A 22,226-nucleotide genomic window follows, 5' to 3' on the forward strand; every position below is an offset into this window, starting at 1 on the left:
AATAATTGAACTCGTCATTTCTTAAAGAGAAACTCTTTAATATTGTGAAGAATTGCGGCATAATGATGCTAAACATTAGCAGGCTGTGAGATAAGTTTAATAGCAGAGTTGTAAACCATGATATAGCGTCATCAGTTCAGCATTTAGGATATTTGAATAACCAATATTACATACAAAACCGTGGACCCAAGCACCATCGACATTTCAAATTAATCCATCAAAATCTGAGAAGCCGAGATTACCGAGGCTACTGCTATCAACTTTCAAAATCATATTAGTATCTTTGTGTGCATTCCACGTGCTAGTTCTCGTTAGATGACATAGATTATGTTTGAGAAAATATTTAACTAACAAATTAGCATAATTCATTGTAATGAGTTTTAAAGTATATGATTTATGAAGATATCACTCATTTCATTGTATACTCGTAAAAAAAGGACAATTTTGAGTTCAATTAGCATCGTCCCCTTTCTTTTGATACTGCTTTGAAACTATAAATCCACGCAACAACACCATCTTCATTGAACCCACTGTTAATTTTTCTCTATGTGCACATATCCAAATATTCATTTATTTCTTTCCAAGTCCATAAAATTTAAAACTAGAAAAAGGGGGTGAAGACCCTAAAATCTTAACACTAAAAAACAATAATATTTCTTTGATGCATGAACACAAACATTGACTTCTCTAAAACAGTTTCTCTAGCCTTTTATTGATGCATGAACACAACATTACATTGAAAGCCTCACATCTTAACACCAAAAGACCTCAACATTTCATTGATGCATGAACACAACGTAACACTGAAATTTTCTAAAATCATAACACCATTTGAAAGTTCATTTCTACAAAAACACCATATAACATTTAAAACCCTAAAATCGGGAACAAATCACAAATAACTAATACTAACAGTATGCAACAAAGGTTCTTTGATGTCGTATGCACCTTCAATTTCGCTTTCAATCGTTGTCTCTTTCACTCATTTCAACCTTCAATTACGATTTCACTTTCAAAACTTCTTCAAACATTGTCGCCTTCAAAGCTTCACAAAATGAATTTATCATATAGAATACAATTTTAACTTTAGTTAACGTGCAAATCAACTTATTTTTCTCCACCTTAACACCTAACTTCCAAATCAACGTCATATGACAATCTAATTTAACTTTGACTAACAAATCTAACAGAAAAGATAAACGTGACACATTATGAATTGAATAAAGATCAAATTAATTTTTTTAAAAGAGAAGAGAGTAAAATGGATCCGAGATGACGATATTTTTTTTTATTAAGACGAATAAAAAAATTCAATAATAAAATACTTTTCTTTCCTTGTATAATGTAAAAAAAAAAAGGACAATTTTGATTTTTGAGTCCAATTGGCGTCGTCCCCTTTCTTTTGATACTCATTTGAAACTGTAAATCCACACAACACCACCATCTTCACTGAACCCACTCTATCCACAGATCCAAGAGTCAATAACAAAACCTAGCTAGGGTTTTTCACTCCATCATAGAATGCCGAATTGATCTTCCAAACCAATCCTCAATTCCTCGATTCACTCTACCCAATCCCAATTTAATTCACATGAAGCTTCTTCTTTTTCTTCTTCTACTCTGCACCTTCTCGTTCGTGTTCTCCGAGGTTTCCAAGAAGAATACGTTCCGGGAACGTGAAGCCTCCGATGATGCCCTTGGTTACCCTGAAATGTATACTTTTATTTCATTCATTTAGGTTTTGATATATATTTTTTTTGATGCTGGTTTGATTGATTTTTGTTATGTGGTTTAGAGACGAGGATGCTTTGGTGAATTCGAAATGTCCTGTGAATTTAGAGCTTAGATGGCAAACCGAAGTTAGTTCCAGCATCTATGCAAACCCCTTGATTGCTGATATTAACAGGTAATGCACTAATGTATGTGTGTGTGTGAGAGAGATTTTTGTGCTGTTCATTCCTTTGCTTGGTGATGTAATTTAATGGTTTTGAATTGATTTGCATGAATGTGTATGTGCTGTGCTGGACCTATTTTGATAGTTAAGGTTTTATCTTTGTTTTGAAACATGTCATAGAGACTTAACAAAGTTTTACGTTGGCTATCGACGGGCTAACACAACTCTCTTCTTTTATCTGGGCTTGAGACGGGCTATGTATAGCAAAACTAACATAGGCTGGGTTAAACGATTTGAATTGAAGCATGGTTCTGGATAGAACATTATGGCGAAAGTTGATCCATGTAGCCGACTCCAATTAGTGGGGAAAGGTTTGGTTCTTGTTGTATCTTTGGTTCGAAATAATGAGTGTTTTAGAAATTAAGATATAATTGAGTTTTGTTTTCCAAGCCTTGGAATATTGATTCTATTGGTATTAAAAAAACGAGAATTTGTAAAACAATTGATAATAAAGTTAAGGGTGTATTGATATTTGATGATACAGATGTACGTTGATTAAATGGTTTTTTGATTTGTGTGCTTAACCTTGGGTAGTTCTTGCTTTCTGGTGTCATTAAACTAAATGTCTGCAATTTTGTTTTGGCAGTGATGGGAAGCTTGAAATAGTGGTTCCCTCGTTTGTACACTATCTTGAAGTTCTAGAAGGTACCGACGGGGACAAAATGCCAGGTAAAATGATTATCAAATTTTGTTGTTTCATTTTTTGGGATAAGATACGTGTATGAACTGTAAGATACATGTTTCTTCTCCAAATGATATTTATAGTGCTTTTATTGCCGTTAAATTTTGGATGATTATAGTATAGGGGTAGGCTTAAGAGTAGTTGAAGGGGTTTAGACTTGGAGAGTATTCAGCTGGCCATAAGAGAAGGAATTGGAATTTAGAAGATAGTTAAGATGAATGCTATGTTACAATCTGGTGTTTTATGTCCAGAGAGAAGCAAATGACTTAAAAATGATCCCTTGTCCCAAATGTAGCCTATTCTTATTTGCACCGCTTTTGTAAACTATTGTAATGGCTCTTGCTTATTAAGCTATACTTGAGCTACATAGTGTTTCACACATGGGTAATAACCTAGCATTGGTGCCCTTATATTGTTGATTCATGTATGTGATTTGACTAAGTTTTAGGTTGGTTTCTGATTGCTTAAATACAACTCTTCTCTCTTACTGGGTTAGATATTAGTCATGTAAAGTTTGGCATAAAAGTATGATATAACCACATAAGGAGAGTTGCTCCCTGTACTGTTAGGATGTGTGGTGTATATAAAGCGTTACATTTTGATGTATATAACGAAGAGTAAAGAATTAGAGACAGGGCATCATGTCAATAGAGAGAGTTAGGGCTTCTGGACTTTGGGAGGTGTAGACCCTGGACGTTCTGCAAACTGTACTGTTATAAGGGAACTTTTCCGCTACATCTTTTTAATTAAAATACCATTTTCTATTATTTGGTTTAAGAGCTCTGATATTGGAGATTCGGGTCATGGATATCGACAAATTCAGAAGCCGCCATTCGTATTCAACAAGAATGAAGGATCCCATTCTTAACATTCCTGGATAGTTGAATGAGTTTGGAAGTTTTAGAAGAGATTTCAATGAGCAATGTCTAAGAATCCCAATCTTTGAGAAGAATACACTCTTATCTATAATTCTGTATGGAAGCCTAAAGAATGACAGTATATTATATTGTTATGAATGGATGGTCTGAAAGGATTTATGTAAATGGGTTTTTAAGATTTACCTAATCATTGCAAATACTTATGAATTATGATCACTACCTGTCCTTATTGTGATATCACTCGTTTGATTTGACTTTATTCAAAATATTATTCTGCTTGGTTTTTCAGGCTGGCCTGCTTTCCATCAATCAACGGTGCATTCTAGTCCACTTCTATATGACATAGACAAAGATGGGGTGAGAGAAATTGCTTTGGCAACCTACAATGGTGAAGTGCTATTTTTCAGGTGTGTTTTATGTATAGTTTCCGAATTTTTCTTCCATTTACAAATTATCCGTTGCTATGATGTGCTTTTATTAAGGTTGTAATAATAATTTTTCATTTTTAGGGTTTCTGGTTATATCATGTCAGAAAAGCTTGAGGTCCCACGTAGGAAAGTGCTTAAAAATTGGTATGTGGGTTTGAATGCTGATCCAGCGGACCGCACCCATCCAGATGTTCACGATGAGCAACTTGTCCAAGAAGCCACTATTGCAAAACCAATGTCCGGTAAGTTTCTTATGCTCTTCTTAGATAATTGTTGGATATAGACATAGCTTAAAGATCCTTAAATATGTGAACTGTATTTTTATCTAATCTAATTTTATCTTTGGGGTGATAATTCTTCTTGTAGAAACAAATGGAAGCAAACACGAAGTCAATTCCTCAGCTGCCACATCAACAGAAAGTCACCCTGACACAAAAACTGTGTCTAATCCCGAGCCTGAAAAGAAACTAAATGGAGGCCAATCAGAGGAGAGTATTAAGATGCCAACAATTGCTGATAATTCAAATGTGAATGCTGGTTCTGTGGAGACTGTCAGTGCAGAAAATTCAACAGTAAATGCTGGTTCTGTGGAGACTGTCAGTGCAGATAATTCAACTGTAAATGCTGGTTCTGTGGAGACTGTCAGTGCAGATAATTCAACTGTAAATGCTGGTTCTGTGGAGACTGTCAGTGCAGATAATAAAACCAGCACTGGGAGGCGTCTGCTGGAAGATAACAATGTAAAAGGAGCTGAACAAAGTGATTCTGAATCCAAAGGTAAGGAAGGCGTTGCTGCAACTGTGGAAAATGAGGAAGGACTGGAAGCAGATGCTGATTCGTCTTTCGAATTATTCCGTAATAGTGATGAGTTGGCCGATGAGTACAGCTATGATTATGATGATTATGTTGATGAATCGCTGTGGGGTGATGAAGAATGGACTGAAGTGAAACATGAGAAATTAGAGGATTACGTGAATGTTGACTCGCACATCTTGTGCACTCCTGTTAGTTCCCCCTACACCTTTTTTATTTATTAATACACAGTTTACTAATTCTGCATTTGTTGAAGTACTGGAGAGAGTATATACAAAAGTTTGGCTTTTCATTGTAATTTTTTTCTTGGCTTTGTCAGGTCATTGCAGATATTGACAATGATGGTGTAATGGAAATGGTTGTTGGTGTTTCTTATTTCTTTGACCACGAGTGAGTCTATCCTTACACTTTGTTTTTAAATTTTCGTTTATGTTGTTTTTATTTGCTTTCTTAATCATAACAATTCTGTGATTGGAACTCATAGTTATGTGAATATAACGGAAGCTGACTAGCTGTGCCGCCTGTGCGTCTTTTCTGTTGTCATTTAATCAGTATGTGCTTCATGGTTTACCTTTTTTATTTTAGGAAAGTGAACCATCATCTGATGGGATGAAACTCAGAAGAGAGATTGTATTTGTGAGTGTAGATAATACAGTAAAAATAAGTTCAGAAGCTCAAACTTTTTAAATGATGTCACCTACGTTCATTATTTTTCTTTTGTCATTATCAAAAACTTAAAACTTCACGTTTGTATATAAAATTAAATTTAGTGGACACAATAGCTGTACATTTTAATGGACCTTCAACCTATATGCCTACATACATCTATGAATAATGAGTTAGACTTCGGTTGTTAGGTGGGTAAGATGGTGAACAATGAAAATACCAAGGTTGTCAAGATCGGGAGGGGATAGTAAGATCGTAAAACATAAGATTGTAAAACATAAGATCGTAACTAAGATCTTACCCAATTATTTTTGTAAGATCGGTAGGGGTAGTATTTTATTTAAAATAAATTCATTCAATCATCTTTGTACTTTGAATTTGGCTGAGTTTTTGTTAAGCCTGTTTTTGAAACGTTTTTATTGCATTGGTTTTTTTTCTTCGTTTCTGTCATCAAATTCCTGGCAATCAGTGCAATATGATTTTTGACATTGATTGATTTTCTTATATTGGTATAGTCGATACTTAACAAATGAATACTTGTTTATTTAGTGGTCTGGTGGTAATTAGCAATGTTTAAGCTGACAGGTATTATGACAACCAGGAGCATAAGAAAGAACTGGGTGACATTGACATTGGGAAATATGTTGCCGGTGGTATTGTTGTTTTTGATCTGGATACAAAACAAGTTAAGTGGACTGCAGAGCTTGATATGAGTACGGATACAGCAAACTTCCGAGCATTCATATATTCTTCTCCTACTGTTGTAGATTTGGATGGTGATGGGTATCTAGACATTCTTGTTGGAACTTCTTATGGCCTATTCTATGTGTTAGATCATCATGGTAATGCTTGGAGCCTGCTTCTCTACTACCCTCTTGTATTTAAAATGTTTTTTTTTATATGCTTCTACGCTGTCTTCATTGATTTTCTCTGGGACTTTGGTTTATTATTGATTTCCTAGTTGTCAATCCCAGATAACCACTCCCCAAAAATGGTATAGCAGGATGGTTGCTATATCAAAGAGTCAAACTATGTAAATACTCTTAAAAATTTAAAACGGAATTAAAGACATTTGAGACGTACGAAGCACATGCGCAAATGCTAGATATGGCACATACACACCAATTTACTTATGTTATATGACATCGACCCAGATATATAAGCATCATTTATAAAATAAATTAAACTGAGATCAAGATGACCACCAAAAAGGAAATGAAGGTAAAGATCATATCAGATAAAATAAAAGATCACAAAAGGGGGAAACTAGAAAGGGGGAATTGGAAAGAAAGATGAAGTATGGAGAAGAGAAAAACATGTCCATGCAGGAAGACGGGAATTTTTATAATGCCTAACTAAAATATTATTGTATCAAGTGTAGCATCTCTTCTTATTAGTTTAATATCTCTTCTTATTAGGATAGTATTTGATATGTGGGCCAATGGTTCTTATGATACTAAATTTATTTCTTGAGGGAGAGAATCCACCGCAGTAGCTTGCTATTGTGTCTCTAACGTGTTGCTTTTGCATTGTACTATAGCAATTGCCAGACGCACCCCACCCAGAAATACTATTGTATTACTTCTAATTATTTAAGAAAAAAATATATGTAGGAGTGCCTGTTCTCAATGTAGTTGTATCCCAAGTGTCGGAGGTGTGTCCAACGAAAGACCATTTTAGCGGTCTTGTTCGGGAATTGGTGTTCGATGCGTGCATGATATGCCTAAACTGAGGAGTGTCTATGCTTTATTGTTCGTAATTATAAGTCTGTTTAATATCAATCCCCATCAACCTATCAGCAAATGCAATTATAAACAGAAATGGAATAACGGAAGAAAGAAATGTAATGTAATTTAATAGAAAAAACTGAACACATTAGGTAAAAATTAGAAGAATTTGAGCTGTGAAGTGTAAGTTAAAAAGAGAGATCAAAACATAGGACAAGAAGAGAACATTGAAGTGAAGCAAATAGAAAGACTAGGACAAAGACCCTGTAAGCAATGGGTTGGCATTCAGAGAATGCCAGTGTTGGCTCGTAAGTGGTAACGGTTATGATGCCAGCCAGCATTGGGTTGCCAGGTAAGGCAACATAGTTTGAAACACTGACAACTTCTTTACGTGAATAACTGAAGAAGGGTTTCAATTTCAAACCTATTGTTTCTGAAGCAAAACATTGCAAGAGAATTCAGAGATTCTCCCCCCAAATGGAAATTGGTTCAAAAACTTAAATTGTTGGGAAATCTGGCTTTTCAGCCACTGTTTGCCATAGTTGCTACGGTTGCAGCATTTTTCCATTATAGCAGCTGCATCTTTTACTATGAGATAGAGAGAGGGAGGAGGAGGAGAGAGAAAGAGAGAGCATGATGAGTGTATTGTGGAAGTCACGGGGCTGAGTGTTGAGGTGGTTCCAATGTCAGAGGGGAGACTCTTATTGTGGAGTATCATTTACCTTTCTTCATCTTACAAGGAGATTCATCTTCATCCATTACAATTTACTGTTTTAATTTATTTTGTACAGAGGATTCTTTCACAAGTTTCCTTATTATCAATCCAAACTAGAAGTGTTTCTTTTCTGTGATCCTATTAGAATTTTATTTTTGCTTCTTTCTGCTTTGTTTTATTGCAGTTTCTTGACAGTAAAGTTTTGCACTATAAGGGTGGACATGTTTTGGCTCTGAAATCTTAATTTTGGGATTTTTTATTAGCATAATTAGTGGTTGCCAAATATGATTCAATTTCATGGGTGGCGCTTGCTATTATTTTAGCATTGTCCTCATTTATTAGTTGAACGGAAGCTTTGGATTCATAGTGTGCGTTTGTGTATATATTTTCCTTGGTTTATCAAATGCTAATAGTTTTTTTTTTTTAAATTTATTTCTCAAATAGGTAAAATTAGAGAAAAGTTCCCTCTTGAAATGGCCGAGATTCAAGGAGGTGTTGTTGCAGCTGATGTTAATGATGATGGGAAAATTGAACTAGTTACGGCTGATACACATGGAAATGTTGTTGTATGGACCCCCAAAGGAGATTTGATATGGGAAAAGCATCTGAAGAGTCTTATTCCACATGTAATGTACTATCTCAATCTTCCTTAGCGTGTCAATGAATAAAGCATGATTGCATGCCTTTTGTGCTGTCTTGCTGATTATTGATCGTGGGGTGGACAACGTATGTATTTAATATCATTTTAAATTTGGTTTGGTTTGATGGATGGGATATCTTAGAATTTGGGGTAGACTTAACTCAATAGTACAAATCGACTTGTAAGATGAGAGGTCCCTTTCATTTATGAACACCTTTTCAAGCCAAATTACATCAAAGTGATATTCTCCACACGCCTTCCCTTACGCCCAGGAGTTGACGTCTATAGTGTAACCCGAGTGACCCTGATTGCGAGTGGCCTCTGAATTTAGGAGACTCTAATATCATCTTGGAATTTGACTTGAACCTAATTCAGCCGTACAAAATCGGTTTGTAAGATGAAGGAAGCCTTTTACTTATAAACACACTTTCAAGCCTTGTCACATCCAATGTGTTGCTCTCAACTAAGATAATTGTAGGATGGGCAGAGAAGTATGAGACTATAATGTATACTAGTGAAAAGGAAGAATATGTGACTTTTAGATTAAAAAGTGAAGAGTAATGAAAGTAAGCTAGGACTTGCGTAATTTTAGCTTTATGTTTCTCATGTGCCATCAGATTTCTGAAAGAAAAAAAAATTACCCTTTTGCATGGTCAATCATTTCCGATCATGGTCTCGATACATTCCTTTCGGCTGTCGGTTTAAGTTTTACATTTTTAATTCTGTTCCCAAATTGTTAAGACTTGGACTCCTCTGTTTCTGATGATAGAATGCTTACGTGAAATATCGCTCTATATAACACATTAAACTGTTTACTTCATATAATTTAAGAGAAAATGAGGAAGTAATTGTAACAGTGGAGGAAGTAATATATTTAGTAAGTATGGATGTATTAGCCATTTTTACGATTCAAGAGAAAACGAGGGTATAAACTGTAATATAAGCTATTTTTATAATCTATCTTTAGACGTTTATAAACATGAATTGAGAATTGTTAGCAAACATTTATGTGTACGCAATTGCTCATGTTATGAGATAAACCCAAATAAGATCTCTCAAATGCTCTACTACACCTACTACAATAACTTTTGCTATGTGGGTTTAGGGATTCTACAAACTAAGGGCTTTTTAATATGGAACTCAGTAGCTTCAACTTTGAGTCTTTTGCAAATATTAGGAAAAGTTTAGTAAAGCAATACTGTTATAAATAAGAGACTATAATTTGAGAGGATTTGATTAGAGGACCGGGATTGAATTATTGCACTGTGGGACCACCGGATTTGTCAGTCAAGTTTCAGTATGTGATTAGTTTGCAAAAATGTTACAATTCTTAACAAATTGTTTGTGCAACTTGTACTAACTATTCCTTTGTACCGCTGCTCCGAATGCATAGCTTGTACAACATATCCTCTGATAAGCAGCCATTCAGCTGTTTTCCTCTTTAAAAATTGACTTGTCAACTTCATCTAAATAATTTTCCACAGGCTCCAACTATTGGTGATATCGACGGGGATGGCCATACTGAGCTTGTTGTGCCAACACTATCTGGGAAGATTCATGTTCTTGATGGAAGGGATGGATCATCTATTGGACGGTATCCGTTTATAACTCACGGAAGAGTGATGAATCAAGTTCTTCTAGTTGATTTAAGTAAACAAAAGGAAAAGAAGAAGGGGTTGACTATTGTTACTGCTTCGTTTGATGGTTATTTATACCTCATTGATGGACCTACAGGCTGTGCTGATGTTGTTGACATTGGTGAAACTTCGTAAGAAATTCTCTAATATCTAACAGTGTTGTTTCTCACTCTCATGCCTCTTTCCATCCAATCTTCTAGAAGTTATATGAACGTATCAGTTTTTATGCAGATATAGCATGGTTTTGGCAGACAATGTCGATGGTGGGGATGATCTTGATCTGATTGTCTCAACAATGAATGGCAATGTCTTCTGCTTCTCAACTCCCTCTCCTCACCATCCCCTCAAGGTAGGGTATTTTTCAGAGTCAGTTTAAATCATTTAAACTTCCGTCTTTTGCTTAATTGCTTTATACCATGTCTTAGGCATGGAGATTGCCTAACCAAGGAAGAAATAATGTTGCAACTCGATACGGTCGTCAAGGCATTTACATTACTCATCCTTCTAGGGCATTCCGTGATGAGGAAGGCAAGAGCTTTTGGGTGGAAATTGAAATTGTAGATAATTACAGATACCCATCTGGTCATCAAGGACCATACTATGTCACTGTAAGTTCTCAACCAAATTGCTTTAGATAACTTATTCTCCTATCTAGCACTCGGTTTATGATTTTTTTCCTTTCCTTTTTCATGCTGTGAACTCATCAGACAACCTTGCTTGTCCCTGGTAATTATCAAGGAGATAGAACAATAAAGCAGAACCAGACCTATTCTCAACCTGGTAAACATCGAATTAAGCTGCCAACTGTGGGAGTAAGGACCACAGGAACAGTTTTGGTTGAGATGGTTGACAAAAACGGACTATATTTCTCCGACGAATTCTCACTTACATTCCATATGCACTACTATAAATTGTTGAAGTGGCTTCTTGTTCTTCCAATGCTTGGGATGTTTGGCGTGCTTGTCATCCTTCGTCCACAAGGTGCAGTGCCATTGCCATCATTTTCAAGGAACAATGACTAATAGCGATCATTTTGTTTCGTGCTCTAGGCATCTCTGAGCTCTGAAAAATGTGAATTTTACATCAAATTGAGTTACACCTGGGTGCTGCAGTGAGTTTTGATCACGGAATCAAAGTGGATATTTTATAAGAAGAATTTGTTCAAGCTTAACAGATAGTTAAGGGTTTGCAACACAGTGAATGAGATCATGATGATGGGATTTTTCCCTTAATGTGTAGTGTAATCAGATACTGAAATGTAGAACTGGACTAGTGTTTTTGGCATTTTTATAACAGAATAGATATTTATAATAATATATAGCTTTCTCTGATTTATTTCCAGTTTTCCAAGTTTTGGTACAACTTTTCCATGTGAAAATGATCAAAACAGGAACATGAGACATTTTGGGTAGTCTTATGAAAGTTTTTTTAAAGGAATTATTAAAGTTTTTTTAAAAGGAATTATGAAAGTTTGTAAGATCATTAAAAGTTGCAACAAATAAGAAAACAAGACCTTAAACGAATGAAATTTCAAAAATCAACAAATTCATACTGAGATAATCTAGAGGTAATGTAGCATTGGGAAGAAGGTTTTAGATTGCGCAGATAAAAACATCACAAGATTGTAAATTTAGAAAACTTCACAAGATTGTAAATTTAGAAAACTTCTTCTAAAGTATAGAATTAGTAGGGGTGGCAAAATGGATGGATTGGATGGATTTGGATTGGATTGTTAATGGATGGATCAAAACGATCCATTAATCCATTAACAATCCACTAAACTTTCTTTTGAAAAATCCAATCCATCCACCAAGGGATATAATCCATCCAATCCATCCATTAAGTATTTCTAATGGATGGATATCCATCCATCCGTAAAATTAACATCGATATTTTTTTTAAAAAATTTCAATTAATTTTACGAAAACAATTTTTTTATGAAACTTTTTTTAAAATTTTTAAATTATAAATATTTATATCTGTATCTAATTCTAATCAACCAACGTCTTAATTAACTTTACTTTTTAATTAACTTTCTAATTTTAACCAACTAACTTCTCCATAAACTATTCTATTGAAAAGAAAATAAAAATTCAATGCATATACCAGTTTGTTACTTCTCCATAAACTATTCTATTAAAGAGAAAATTAAAATTCAATGCATATACCAGTTAAACAAATTTAACGTGAATGTTTAATTAAATAAATTCAATGTGTAACAATTAAGCAATTTTAATGCTAATACTAATATAGACAAAATCATTTAAGTATCAGCATCATTAATTTTGTTTAGGAGAAAACAAACCATCCTATGCATATTAAATTAAATCTACATGGTACCGTAGTATACTATAGTATGTAAATAAAAAAAAAAACAAATTGTTGAATATTTATGTCCTGATCCGTTCATTTTTTTAACATTAACATACAGGAAAGAAAAACAAATGGCTGTGAATATTGTGAGAAACAAAAATGTTAAGGAATTGTTTAATTTTAGATTTTTCATGTTTTTTTTAGTAAAAAGTTAATTTAATAAATAATAAACTAAAATCCAATGGATTTATAAAATGAGATGGATGGATTAAATCCATCCATGAAGTTTTATGGATGAATTGGACTAATCCATTAAATTTGCTTTTTGTTTAATGGATGGATTGGATGGATAAATTATTGGATGGATTGGATGGATATTCTCTTAATGGATTTTATTGCCATCCCTAAGAATTAGTGCGATTCATAAGCATGCCACATACTGTTGAATGTACTAAAAAAATATTATCAAATACATTATAGTACTTTGAATGTGTGTCTATACTTCATATCACTAGTATGATTTTTGTATACATCATTACATAGCTTATTCATCAAAGATTGGTATCTGAATACAAAGAATAATCTCCACAGGTAGCTCCCAATGAATGTATTTATTTGCACTTTCATGTACCAAACTGCACATATATTGCCCCTACAAGAACAAAATAGAACCAGTCTTAGAAAATCATGAACAAAAATTAGTACTGTATAAATAAATTAATAAAATCCCAACTAAAATCAAAGGTAAAAAGTTATAGAAAACTTACAAAAAAATAAAAATTCAGTAGAGTTGCAACACAGGTCTCTTTCCTAGTCTTTTCATCTCTCTATCCATTTTCCCAGTAATCATAAACCAAAACAGTTTAAAATCACAAGAAAGAGATCAAAAGGGGTACCCAACAGTCACAGGAAAACACCCTTCAATGAACAAATGACTATACATAGAAAATCCATAAGCAGACAAAGGAACAAGACACAAGAACCTCCAAGTGAAGATTATTGAACATATAAACAAGATTATGCTCAAAAGTGTGCCTATGAAGTGCCATTTCCTTGTTGATGGCTTTGAATGATGGTTCATGTAAAACATCCAGAAATCTTCTTTGCTCTTGATATTCATGGTGACCCAGATTTTGAAATGGTGAAAAGATTGTTTGATTGAGTTGAAACCGTTTCTGGGTGTTGTTGAAATTGCTAATCGGAATCAAAGTTTGAATCTTGAAGGGGTTGAAGAATGAAGATACTGTTGAAGTGTGTGTTTCTTGAAGGTGAAGTTGTTGAGAATTATTATGAGATAATAAAAACATGAATTTATATTCAATGAATTAACAAACAAGTTATCTATTTACATTAAAAAAAAAGAATTATTGGTTGAAATTTCAAATTATAATAAATTTATTTATTAGGGAAAAATATCTGGTGATTTTAAATATTAATAGATTTAACTAATATACATTTTATTGATGGAAAATAATTTTTATCTAATTTAAAACATGATATTATGATGTGATTTAATTAAATATTGTACTTAATAGTTTTTATTAGATAAATGCTGCAAAAAGAAAAAGGCTTAATTGCAATTTTGGTCTCTCTATTATTAATTTTTTTGGGTTTTGGTCCCCCTATTTTAAAATCTGGAATTTTAGTCTCTTTGTCTTCGTTTTTTGAGGATTTTGGCCCCCTATAAATCCGAAGATAATTTTTAATGAAATGAAACTCAAATTAATGACATTTTCAACATAAATCTTAAATAAAAATAGCTTTTTCGAACAAATTATTGCTGAACTGGCACTGACACATCATCAATAAGAGCGTCATTTCATTTAAAATTGCCTTCGAATTTGCAAGGGGACCAAAATCCTCAAAAAACAAAAATATAGGGACTAAAATTCCGAATTTTAAAATAGAGGGACCAAAATCGAAAAAATTGAATAATAGAGGGACCAAAATTGCAATTAAGCCAAAAAAATCTAAATAAACGTAAAATTTATTACTTTTTCTTAAAATAAAGTGAAAAATACTTTAAAAATTAGAATATGTTAAAATTTATAAAACTTAATTTAATTGACCAATGTTGTTAAGTTGGACAAGCTTATAATTTTGTATGTAAGTCTTACTAATGAATATCACTTGATTTAGATAAAATAATGTGTTAGAGGGTTTGTTCACATTTCACAACATTGTGCTATTAAAATTGTAAATGAGTTAAATTATCTAAGTTGATAGTTGTGCATAAACATTTAATTGTAATTTTAAATTTGTGACATTTTATTTGTTAAGGGATAAAATTTTAACCATTAAACTATTAAATACAAAAAATTCATTGTGATTAATTCATCAATTTGTTTTAACATAACTAATAACTTTCTTAATTACTTCCTTCTTTTCTTTTTCTAAGAATTCATTGCATATGTCAATGGTATTATAAAAAATGTTAGTATAATTAAAAGATTAAAAATGATCACAATTTCCGAATCTTAGACCACAGAATTTGAAAAATGGTTCAAAAGAATTGGCACATAAAATTTAGTCATGGTTGGGGGAAAGAAAATCATTGTATAAATTTCGATAATCAATTATAACTTTACTCTGAAGTCTGAACAATAATAAACACATATTTTTTTTAATTCACATCGAGTGAATTAAAACTCACGCTTATTTATGATAATTCTGATGTCTCATTCTCTAAACTTATTAAAGTGTCTTGTTAGTATATATTTTTAGTCTTTAGGCTCTCATTAGCACCATGTAGTAATTTAAATTTAACAAAGTTTTTATCTCAAAGGGTGTTTATAGTTGGAATCAAAGTTATAAGTCTTGAATTTGTGGATATACTTTTTGAATGAATATCATTGAGTGAAGTGTTGAGACTTTGAGATGATAAAGTAGTATATTATTTTTCTTTCAAAAAGAAGAAAAGAAATTACTTTTCTAATTATCAACAACAAATTATCCATTTGTCAAAAAAGAAAAAGAAAACAAATTATCTTTTAAAATTTTAATAAAAATATAAAATTATTATTTGGTTTTAAAGAAGAAATTAACCATATTTAGTGTTTGTTTGTTTCCATGGTGTATATTCATAGAAAACAACTTCTATCTTAATGCTCCAATTTATAACTTTACAAATGTTACATTAAACACTTTGTTTGAATATGTATAACTAAATTTATCTAGTTTTATTCTATTTATTGTTGTTGTTATTTCTAAAATACTTTTCTGTTAATCATTTTTTTTTCTTCTTAAAATCAATTTTTACCAATCACACTTTCACAAGTACACATATATGATATAACAACATTAACTGTACTTAAATTAAATTTCAAAATAAGTGTAAGGTTTATTAATTTTGTTATTATCAATATAACAACATTAACTATAATTATTTAGCAACAAATGAGTTGATAAATCATAGATGCTTTTGTGAATCATTTTTTCAATACTTCCAACCGAAAGAGAAATGTGAATTTGGTACTCTTATGAATCACCCTCATCCTAGACAAAATTAATGGTAAAATTAGGTTTTCTAGATTTACAATTTGGTAATGTTTTTCTTTTCACAAATTTGAAACCTTCCCAAAGTTACATAGTATAGATAGATACAATTGGAGTAATGATTAATCCACTTTAAAGACATCCCTAATTTGCCCAGTTTTGTTGATTCAAAAGTGTGACATACTTATGAATGTACTCATTAGACCTTACCATGTTTGAATAACCGACATAATCATAAATATTTCGACACTGATAATAATTTTTGAAAAATGAAAAAACTGAATGTAACTACTAACCATATGTGTTGGTATCGTCCCAAAGTCGAACACCGACACCTATCAAATACTGGACACACATTCAATGACAAGTGTCGGTGCTATATATAGGATAATACATTTACAAATAATTTCCTTCAGAAACTGAAACTTCTAATCTGATAAAAAAAAATATAAGACAGACTTGAGTTCTTTTCTTCCTCATTGTTGATCATCACTATCTTTCTGATTATTATCTTTATTTTGTTCATAAATGAATTGAGAAAACAAAGCCACAAGAATAGCACCAAGAACTGCAACTCTTTTCCAATCAGTACTACTTAAAGATGAGAAATTAATAGAACCAACTATTCCATAACTCAAAAGTCCAATGAAGAATAAAGAAACATTTTTCATTGTTTTTCTTCCATTTTTCTCTTTTGTTTCATCTTTCATTTTTTCCAATTCTTCTTTAGCTTTTGCTTTATCAACATTGGACCCTTTCTGTCCTAAGCTCTTAAAGAACATTCCCTCATTTCTGTCAACTTCCATTTGACCTTCAATTTCCATTACTTTGCTTTCACTCTCCTCAATCTCTTGTTTGTTTAGTTCATTAAATTCCTCAAATGCTAGCATCTGACTTTCTATGTTTGCCGTTATCTGTAGAATTATTAAGTTAACTATGAAACATCGACACAAACACGAATATCATCTGACACAATACTATCACACATGTGTTGACACTGATACGACACAAATATGTTATTAACTTAACTGTAAAACATTGACACAGACACATATACCAAATACGATACTAACAAAAATATGTTGACACATATACAAATGTAAAAAAGGATAGTAAAACAAATATATTATTAAGTTAACTATAAAACATTGACACAAACACGAATAAGAGACGCAATACTAAAACATTGACACAAACACGAATAAGAGACGCAATACTAACACAGATATGTTGACACTAATATGGATGTCACACACATTAGTAACACAAATATGGTATTAAGTTAACTATTAAACATTACAAACACGAATATCAGACACGATACAAACACAAATATGTTGCCATTGATACAAATATCATACTCGATACTAACACAAATATGTTACTGCTAACACAAACATGTTATTAAGTTAACTATAAAACATTGACTCAAACACGAATATCAGACATAATACTAACATAGTCATAGATATGTAGACACTGATACAAATATCAGATACGATACTAACACACATATGTTAAATCTTAAAATGGTAAACAAATTGAAAAGTAAAAAGTGGAAAGTGCATACATACTCTATCACTAGCTTCATCCAATCCTTGAAGAGCATCTTCACCAATCTTATCAATCTCTGCCTTAGCTTCTTCACCAAACTGTGTCAAATAATCAGATCTCTCATCCAAAAAATCAGTAAGACGAACTTTTTGTGTCTGAATCATTGCAATTTGAGCCAATAACTCTTGACTTTGAACATCACCTTCAGGCTTTGAATTACTATCAGATTCATCATTGGAGTTGTTGGTGGTGCTGCAGAGACACAGAAACACAGAACTTCTTCTTGTTGTGCTGTAAGGGTGGTGCAGAGTAGTAAAAGTGGAGGTGTTGGTAGAAAGATAGAAAGAAGGGAGAAATATGGTTTTGAGAGCAATCATCTTCTTGTGGAGAGAAATATGGGTCTTATGTTTCTTTGTATATATTATCCATTGTATAATTATATTTCTTTTTTAATTTAAATAATCAAATATTTAAGAAATATTAAAATAAATGTATTGTTCATTGTATAATTATATTTTTTGGACTTAAATATATTTTTGCTTAAGTCATTATAAAAATATGTCCATAATAAAATTGATCTTGGTAATAGTTAGGATTTTTATTTTTTTTCTTTTAAAAGAAACATTAAAATAAATAATACAAAAATAAATTTTAACATAAATATATTTTACAGTGGTTAAAACAAAAGAAAATTAAAAAAAATGAAAAAGTTGAAAATTTGCAAGAAATAAATAAAAAATGTCAAAAACAGAAAGAAAGACATGATATATAGAGATTAAAATATATTTAAATTTATACTTTTAGAGCTAAATGTTGTGATGAGTTAAATAAAACATGATAGATTTATAGAGATTAAAATTATATTTAAATTTATAGTTTTAGAGTTAAATGTTGGGGTGACAAAATAGGTTTGGTCGGCGGAAAAAATCTGTTTTGTCTATATTTTTTGTGGGGTAGAACAAGGTTTTAGGCCTGTTCTCTTTAATGTGTTTGTCCTGTTCCATTTTTTTCGGGCTTTTGTGGGCATAAACTTTTTTATATAATTTTGTGCTTTTAGTCTAAAAAGTTCAACCGCGGACCTTTCCCGCCCCGTCCTCATTTTTTGCAGGGTCAGACAAAATTTTAGATCCGCACTTTTAAATATGTCTGTCTATTCCATATTGTTTTTTTATGGACTTTTAAAGAACAAGTCTAAATGAGGCGGACATGTCCGTTTGTCACCCTCATCTTAAATATTGTGACGAGTTAAATGTGATTTAAAATTTTATGTTAGTGAAGAAGATGTACTGTAAAACTCTGTGCTAACTCAATTATGAGAAACTCTCTTCTAACACTAGATATGTTCTTCATTTTTAAATTTATAGAATATATTCTTTTTAAGCTTATTCACCATACAAATTTTGTCCCTTTTTAAACTACATATTTTATAGTATTATTTTATTTTTTAAAATCAATGTGCAGAGGCAACACAAGAGTGCATTGGCTGATATCTAATGTGACAAATATGCATTGGCTGATATTGAGATTTTGTTACAAAGTAGTGGATGAAGTTTAATGGATTTTCCTAGAATGCATCTACCAGATATGTCATTATTTCTTGAATCTCAAAACAGATTATTAGAAGACGAATTAAATTTCGACAGAGAAAATTTAAAAGATGAACATGTTCGATTGATGTTGAAAATAACTGAAGAACAAAGAAGAGTTTACGACAAGATAATGAACATGTAAATGAAAAAAAGTCGGGTTTATTTTTTCTTTATGGCTTTGGTGGAATAGGAAAATCATTTATTTGGAGGGTCATGTCTGCAGCACTAAGATCAAAAGATGATATTGTTCTACAGTCACTTCTGGTAAAATTGTTGCATTATTAATATCTGGTGGAAGAACTACACATTCTCCAGGTTTTGTATCCCTATAAATATTTGATGAGTGTTCAGCATGTGTCCATAAACTGAAATCTCCATTGGCCAATTTAATAGCAAAGACAAAGCTAATCATATGGGATGAAACTTCAATGATGCACAAATATTGCTTTGAAGTTGTTGATAGAACTTTTAGAGACATTATTCGGTCTTATGATTAAGCTGATATGAACTCCATTTGGTGGTAAAGTAGTGATGCTCGGTGGTGATTTTATATAAATTCTCCCTGTTATACTATAAGGAACCAAGCTGGAAGTTGTGCATGCTACAATAAAATCATCATAGTAATATTAGAGATAAGGTCTCTATACCTAGATTGTCCTTGACACCGTCCGAGATTAGATTTCGTTTCGAATTTCAATGAAGACATCAAACATGATAGTAACACAAATATGTTGACACTGGTTCAGATGTCCGACATCAAACATGATAGTAACACAAATATATTATTAAGTTAACTATAAAATACACTGACATGAATATGAGACATGATCCTAACACAGACATGTTGACACTAATATAGATGTTGCACACGATACTAACACAAATATCTTATTAAGTTTTAGATACGGATATCAGACACGATACTAACTATATGTTAACACTAACAAAAAAATTGAAAAGTAAAAAGTGAAAAGTGCATACATACTCTATCACTAGCTTCATCCAATCCTTGAAGAGCATCTTCACCAATCTTATCAATCTCAGCCTTAGCTTCTTCACCAAACTGTGTCAAATATTCAGATCTCTCATCCAAAAAATCCGAAAGACGAACTTTTTGTGTCTGAATCATTGCAATTTGAGCCAATAACTCTTGGCTTTGAACATCACCTTCAGGCTTTGAATTACTATCAGATTCATCATTGGAGTTGTTGGTGGTGCTGCAGAGACACAGAAACACAGAACTTCTTCTTGTTGTGCTGTGAGGGTGGTGCAGAGTAGTAAAAGTGGAGGTGTTGGTAGAAAGATAGAAAGAAGGAAGAAATATGGTTTTGAGAGCAATCATCTTCTTGTGGAGAGAAATATGGGTCTTATGTTTCTTTGTATATATTATCCATTGTATAATTATATTTCTTTTTTAATTTAAATATTCAAATATTTAAGAAATGTTTTTGTATTGTTCGTTATATAATTACTATATTTTTTTGGACTTCAATATATTTTTGCTTAAGTCATTATAAAAATATGTCCATAATAAAATTGATCTTGGTAATAGGTAGAATTTTTTTTTCTTTTAAAAGAAACATTAAAATAAATAATACAAAAATAAATTTTAACATAAATATATTTTACAGTGGTTAAAACAAAAGAAAATTAAAAAAATGAAAAAGTTGAAAATTTGCAAGAAATAAATAAAAAATGTCAAAAACAGAAAGAAAGACATGATATATAGAGATTAAAATATATTTAAATTTATACTTTTAGAGCTTAATGTTGTGATGAGTTAAATAAAGCATGATAGATTTACAGAGATTAAAATTATATTTAAATTTATAGTTTTAGAGTTAAATGTTGGGGTGACAAAATAGGTTTGGTCGGCGGAAAAAATCTGTTTTGTCTATATTTTTTGTGGGGTAGAACAAGGTTTTAGGCCTGTTCTCTTTAATGTGTTTGTCCTGTTCCATTTTTTTCGGGCTTTTGTGGGCATAAACTTTTTTATATAATTTTGTGCTTTTAGTCTAAAAAGTTCAACCGCGGACCTTTCCCGCCCCGTCCTCATTTTTTGCAGGGTCAGACAAAATTTTAGATCCGCACTTTTAAATATGTCTGTCTATTCCATATTGTTTTTTTATGGACTTTTAAAGAACAAGTCTAAATGAGGCGGACATGTCCGTTTGTCACCCTCATCTTAAATATTGTGACGAGTTAAATGTGATTTAAAATTTTATGTTAGTGAAGAAGATGTACTGTAAAACTCTGTGCTAACTCAATTATGAGAAACTCTCTTCTAACACTAGATATGTTCTTCATTTTTAAATTTATAGAATATATTCTTTTTAAGCTTATTCACCATACAAATTTTGTCCCTTTTTAAACTACATATTTTATAGTATTATTTTATTTTTTAAAATCAATGTGCAGAGGCAACACAAGAGTGCATTGGCTGATATCTAATGTGACAAATATGCATTGGCTGATATTGAGATTTTGTTACAAAGTAGTGGATGAAGTTTAATGGATTTTCCTAGAATGCATCTACCAGATATGTCATTATTTCTTGAATCTCAAAACAGATTATTAGAAGACGAATTAAATTTCGACAGAGAAAATTTAAAAGATGAACATGTTCGATTGATGTTGAAAATAACTGAAGAACAAAGAAGAGTTTACGACAAGATAATGAACATGTAAATGAAAAAAAGTCGGGTTTATTTTTTCTTTATGGCTTTGGTGGAATAGGAAAATCATTTATTTGGAGGGTCATGTCTGCAGCACTAAGATCAAAAGATGATATTGTTCTACAGTCACTTCTGGTAAAATTGTTGCATTATTAATATCTGGTGGAAGAACTACACATTCTCCAGGTTTTGTATCCCTATAAATATTTGATGAGTGTTCAGCATGTGTCCATAAACTGAAATCTCCATTGGCCAATTTAATAGCAAAGACAAAGCTAATCATATGGGATGAAACTTCAATGATGCACAAATATTGCTTTGAAGTTGTTGATAGAACTTTTAGAGACATTATTCGGTCTTATGATTAAGCTGATATGAACTCCATTTGGTGGTAAAGTAGTGATGCTCGGTGGTGATTTTATATAAATTCTCCCTGTTATACTATAAGGAACCAAGCTGG

General features: G+C 32.0%; 3 protein-coding genes and 2 pseudogenes across 3 annotated transcripts; 2 read left to right on the forward strand and 3 right to left on the reverse strand.

Annotated features, from left to right (window-relative positions):
• Positions 1 to 1,364: 1,364 nt before the first annotated feature.
• LOC131601284 (protein DEFECTIVE IN EXINE FORMATION 1-like) lies at positions 1,365 to 11,475 on the forward strand. The gene is made up of 13 exons (XM_058873067.1): positions 1,365 to 1,713; positions 1,796 to 1,906; positions 2,541 to 2,623; positions 3,804 to 3,921; positions 4,024 to 4,184; positions 4,309 to 4,946; positions 5,075 to 5,145; positions 6,007 to 6,263; positions 8,308 to 8,489; positions 9,988 to 10,271; positions 10,372 to 10,489; positions 10,566 to 10,748; positions 10,848 to 11,475. The coding sequence occupies exons 1-13, from the start codon at positions 1,592 to 1,594 to the stop codon at positions 11,160 to 11,162; spliced, it is 2,643 nt and encodes an 880-aa protein (XP_058729050.1). The 5' UTR covers positions 1,365 to 1,591; the 3' UTR covers positions 11,163 to 11,475.
• LOC131608298 (U2 spliceosomal RNA) lies at positions 6,768 to 6,982 on the forward strand (annotated as a pseudogene).
• Positions 11,476 to 13,115: 1,640 nt separating the features above from the next.
• On the reverse strand, positions 13,116 to 13,720 carry LOC131606228 (uncharacterized; annotated as a pseudogene).
• A 2,498-nt stretch (positions 13,721 to 16,218) lies between these two features.
• Positions 16,219 to 18,148, reverse strand: LOC131601285 (uncharacterized). Its single transcript, XM_058873068.1, has 2 exons — positions 17,523 to 18,148; positions 16,219 to 16,862 (listed from the first exon to the last, which is right to left on the reverse strand). Exons 1-2 carry the CDS (start codon positions 17,877 to 17,879, stop codon positions 16,425 to 16,427), a joined length of 795 nt encoding a protein of 264 aa, XP_058729051.1. The 5' UTR covers positions 17,880 to 18,148; the 3' UTR covers positions 16,219 to 16,424.
• A 1,581-nt stretch (positions 18,149 to 19,729) lies between these two features.
• Positions 19,730 to 20,473, reverse strand: LOC131601286 (uncharacterized). Its single transcript, XM_058873069.1, has one exon. It carries the CDS (start codon positions 20,431 to 20,433, stop codon positions 20,032 to 20,034), a length of 402 nt encoding a protein of 133 aa, XP_058729052.1. The 5' UTR covers positions 20,434 to 20,473; the 3' UTR covers positions 19,730 to 20,031.
• Between the last annotated feature and the right edge of the window lie 1,753 nt (positions 20,474 to 22,226).

Source organism: Vicia villosa, linkage group LG5 (assembly GCF_029867415.1).
Source record: "Vicia villosa cultivar HV-30 ecotype Madison, WI linkage group LG5, Vvil1.0, whole genome shotgun sequence".
NCBI classification, from domain to species: Eukaryota; Viridiplantae; Streptophyta; class Magnoliopsida; order Fabales; family Fabaceae; genus Vicia; species Vicia villosa.

Bases quoted from the DNA above. Each gene is read 5' to 3' on its own strand.
- LOC131601284 (XM_058873067.1), top strand. From the start codon at position 1,592: ATGAAGCTTCTTCTTTTTCTTCTTCTACTCTGCACCTTCTCGTTCGTG. The intron at 1,714-1,795 runs GTATACTTTTAT...TATGTGGTTTAG, and splicing joins GCCCTTGGTTACCCTGAAAT to AGACGAGGATGCTTTGGTGA. The intron at 4,947-5,074 runs GTTAGTTCCCCC...TGGCTTTGTCAG, and splicing joins CGCACATCTTGTGCACTCCT to GTCATTGCAGATATTGACAA.
- LOC131601285 (XM_058873068.1), bottom strand. From the start codon at position 17,879: ATGATTGCTCTCAAAACCATATTTCTCCCTTCTTTCTATCTTTCTACC. The intron at 16,863-17,522 runs GTATGTATGCAC...ATAATTCTACAG, and splicing joins TGGATGAAGCTAGTGATAGA to ATAACGGCAAACATAGAAAG.
- LOC131601286 (XM_058873069.1), bottom strand. From the start codon at position 20,433: ATGATTGCTCTCAAAACCATATTTCTTCCTTCTTTCTATCTTTCTACC.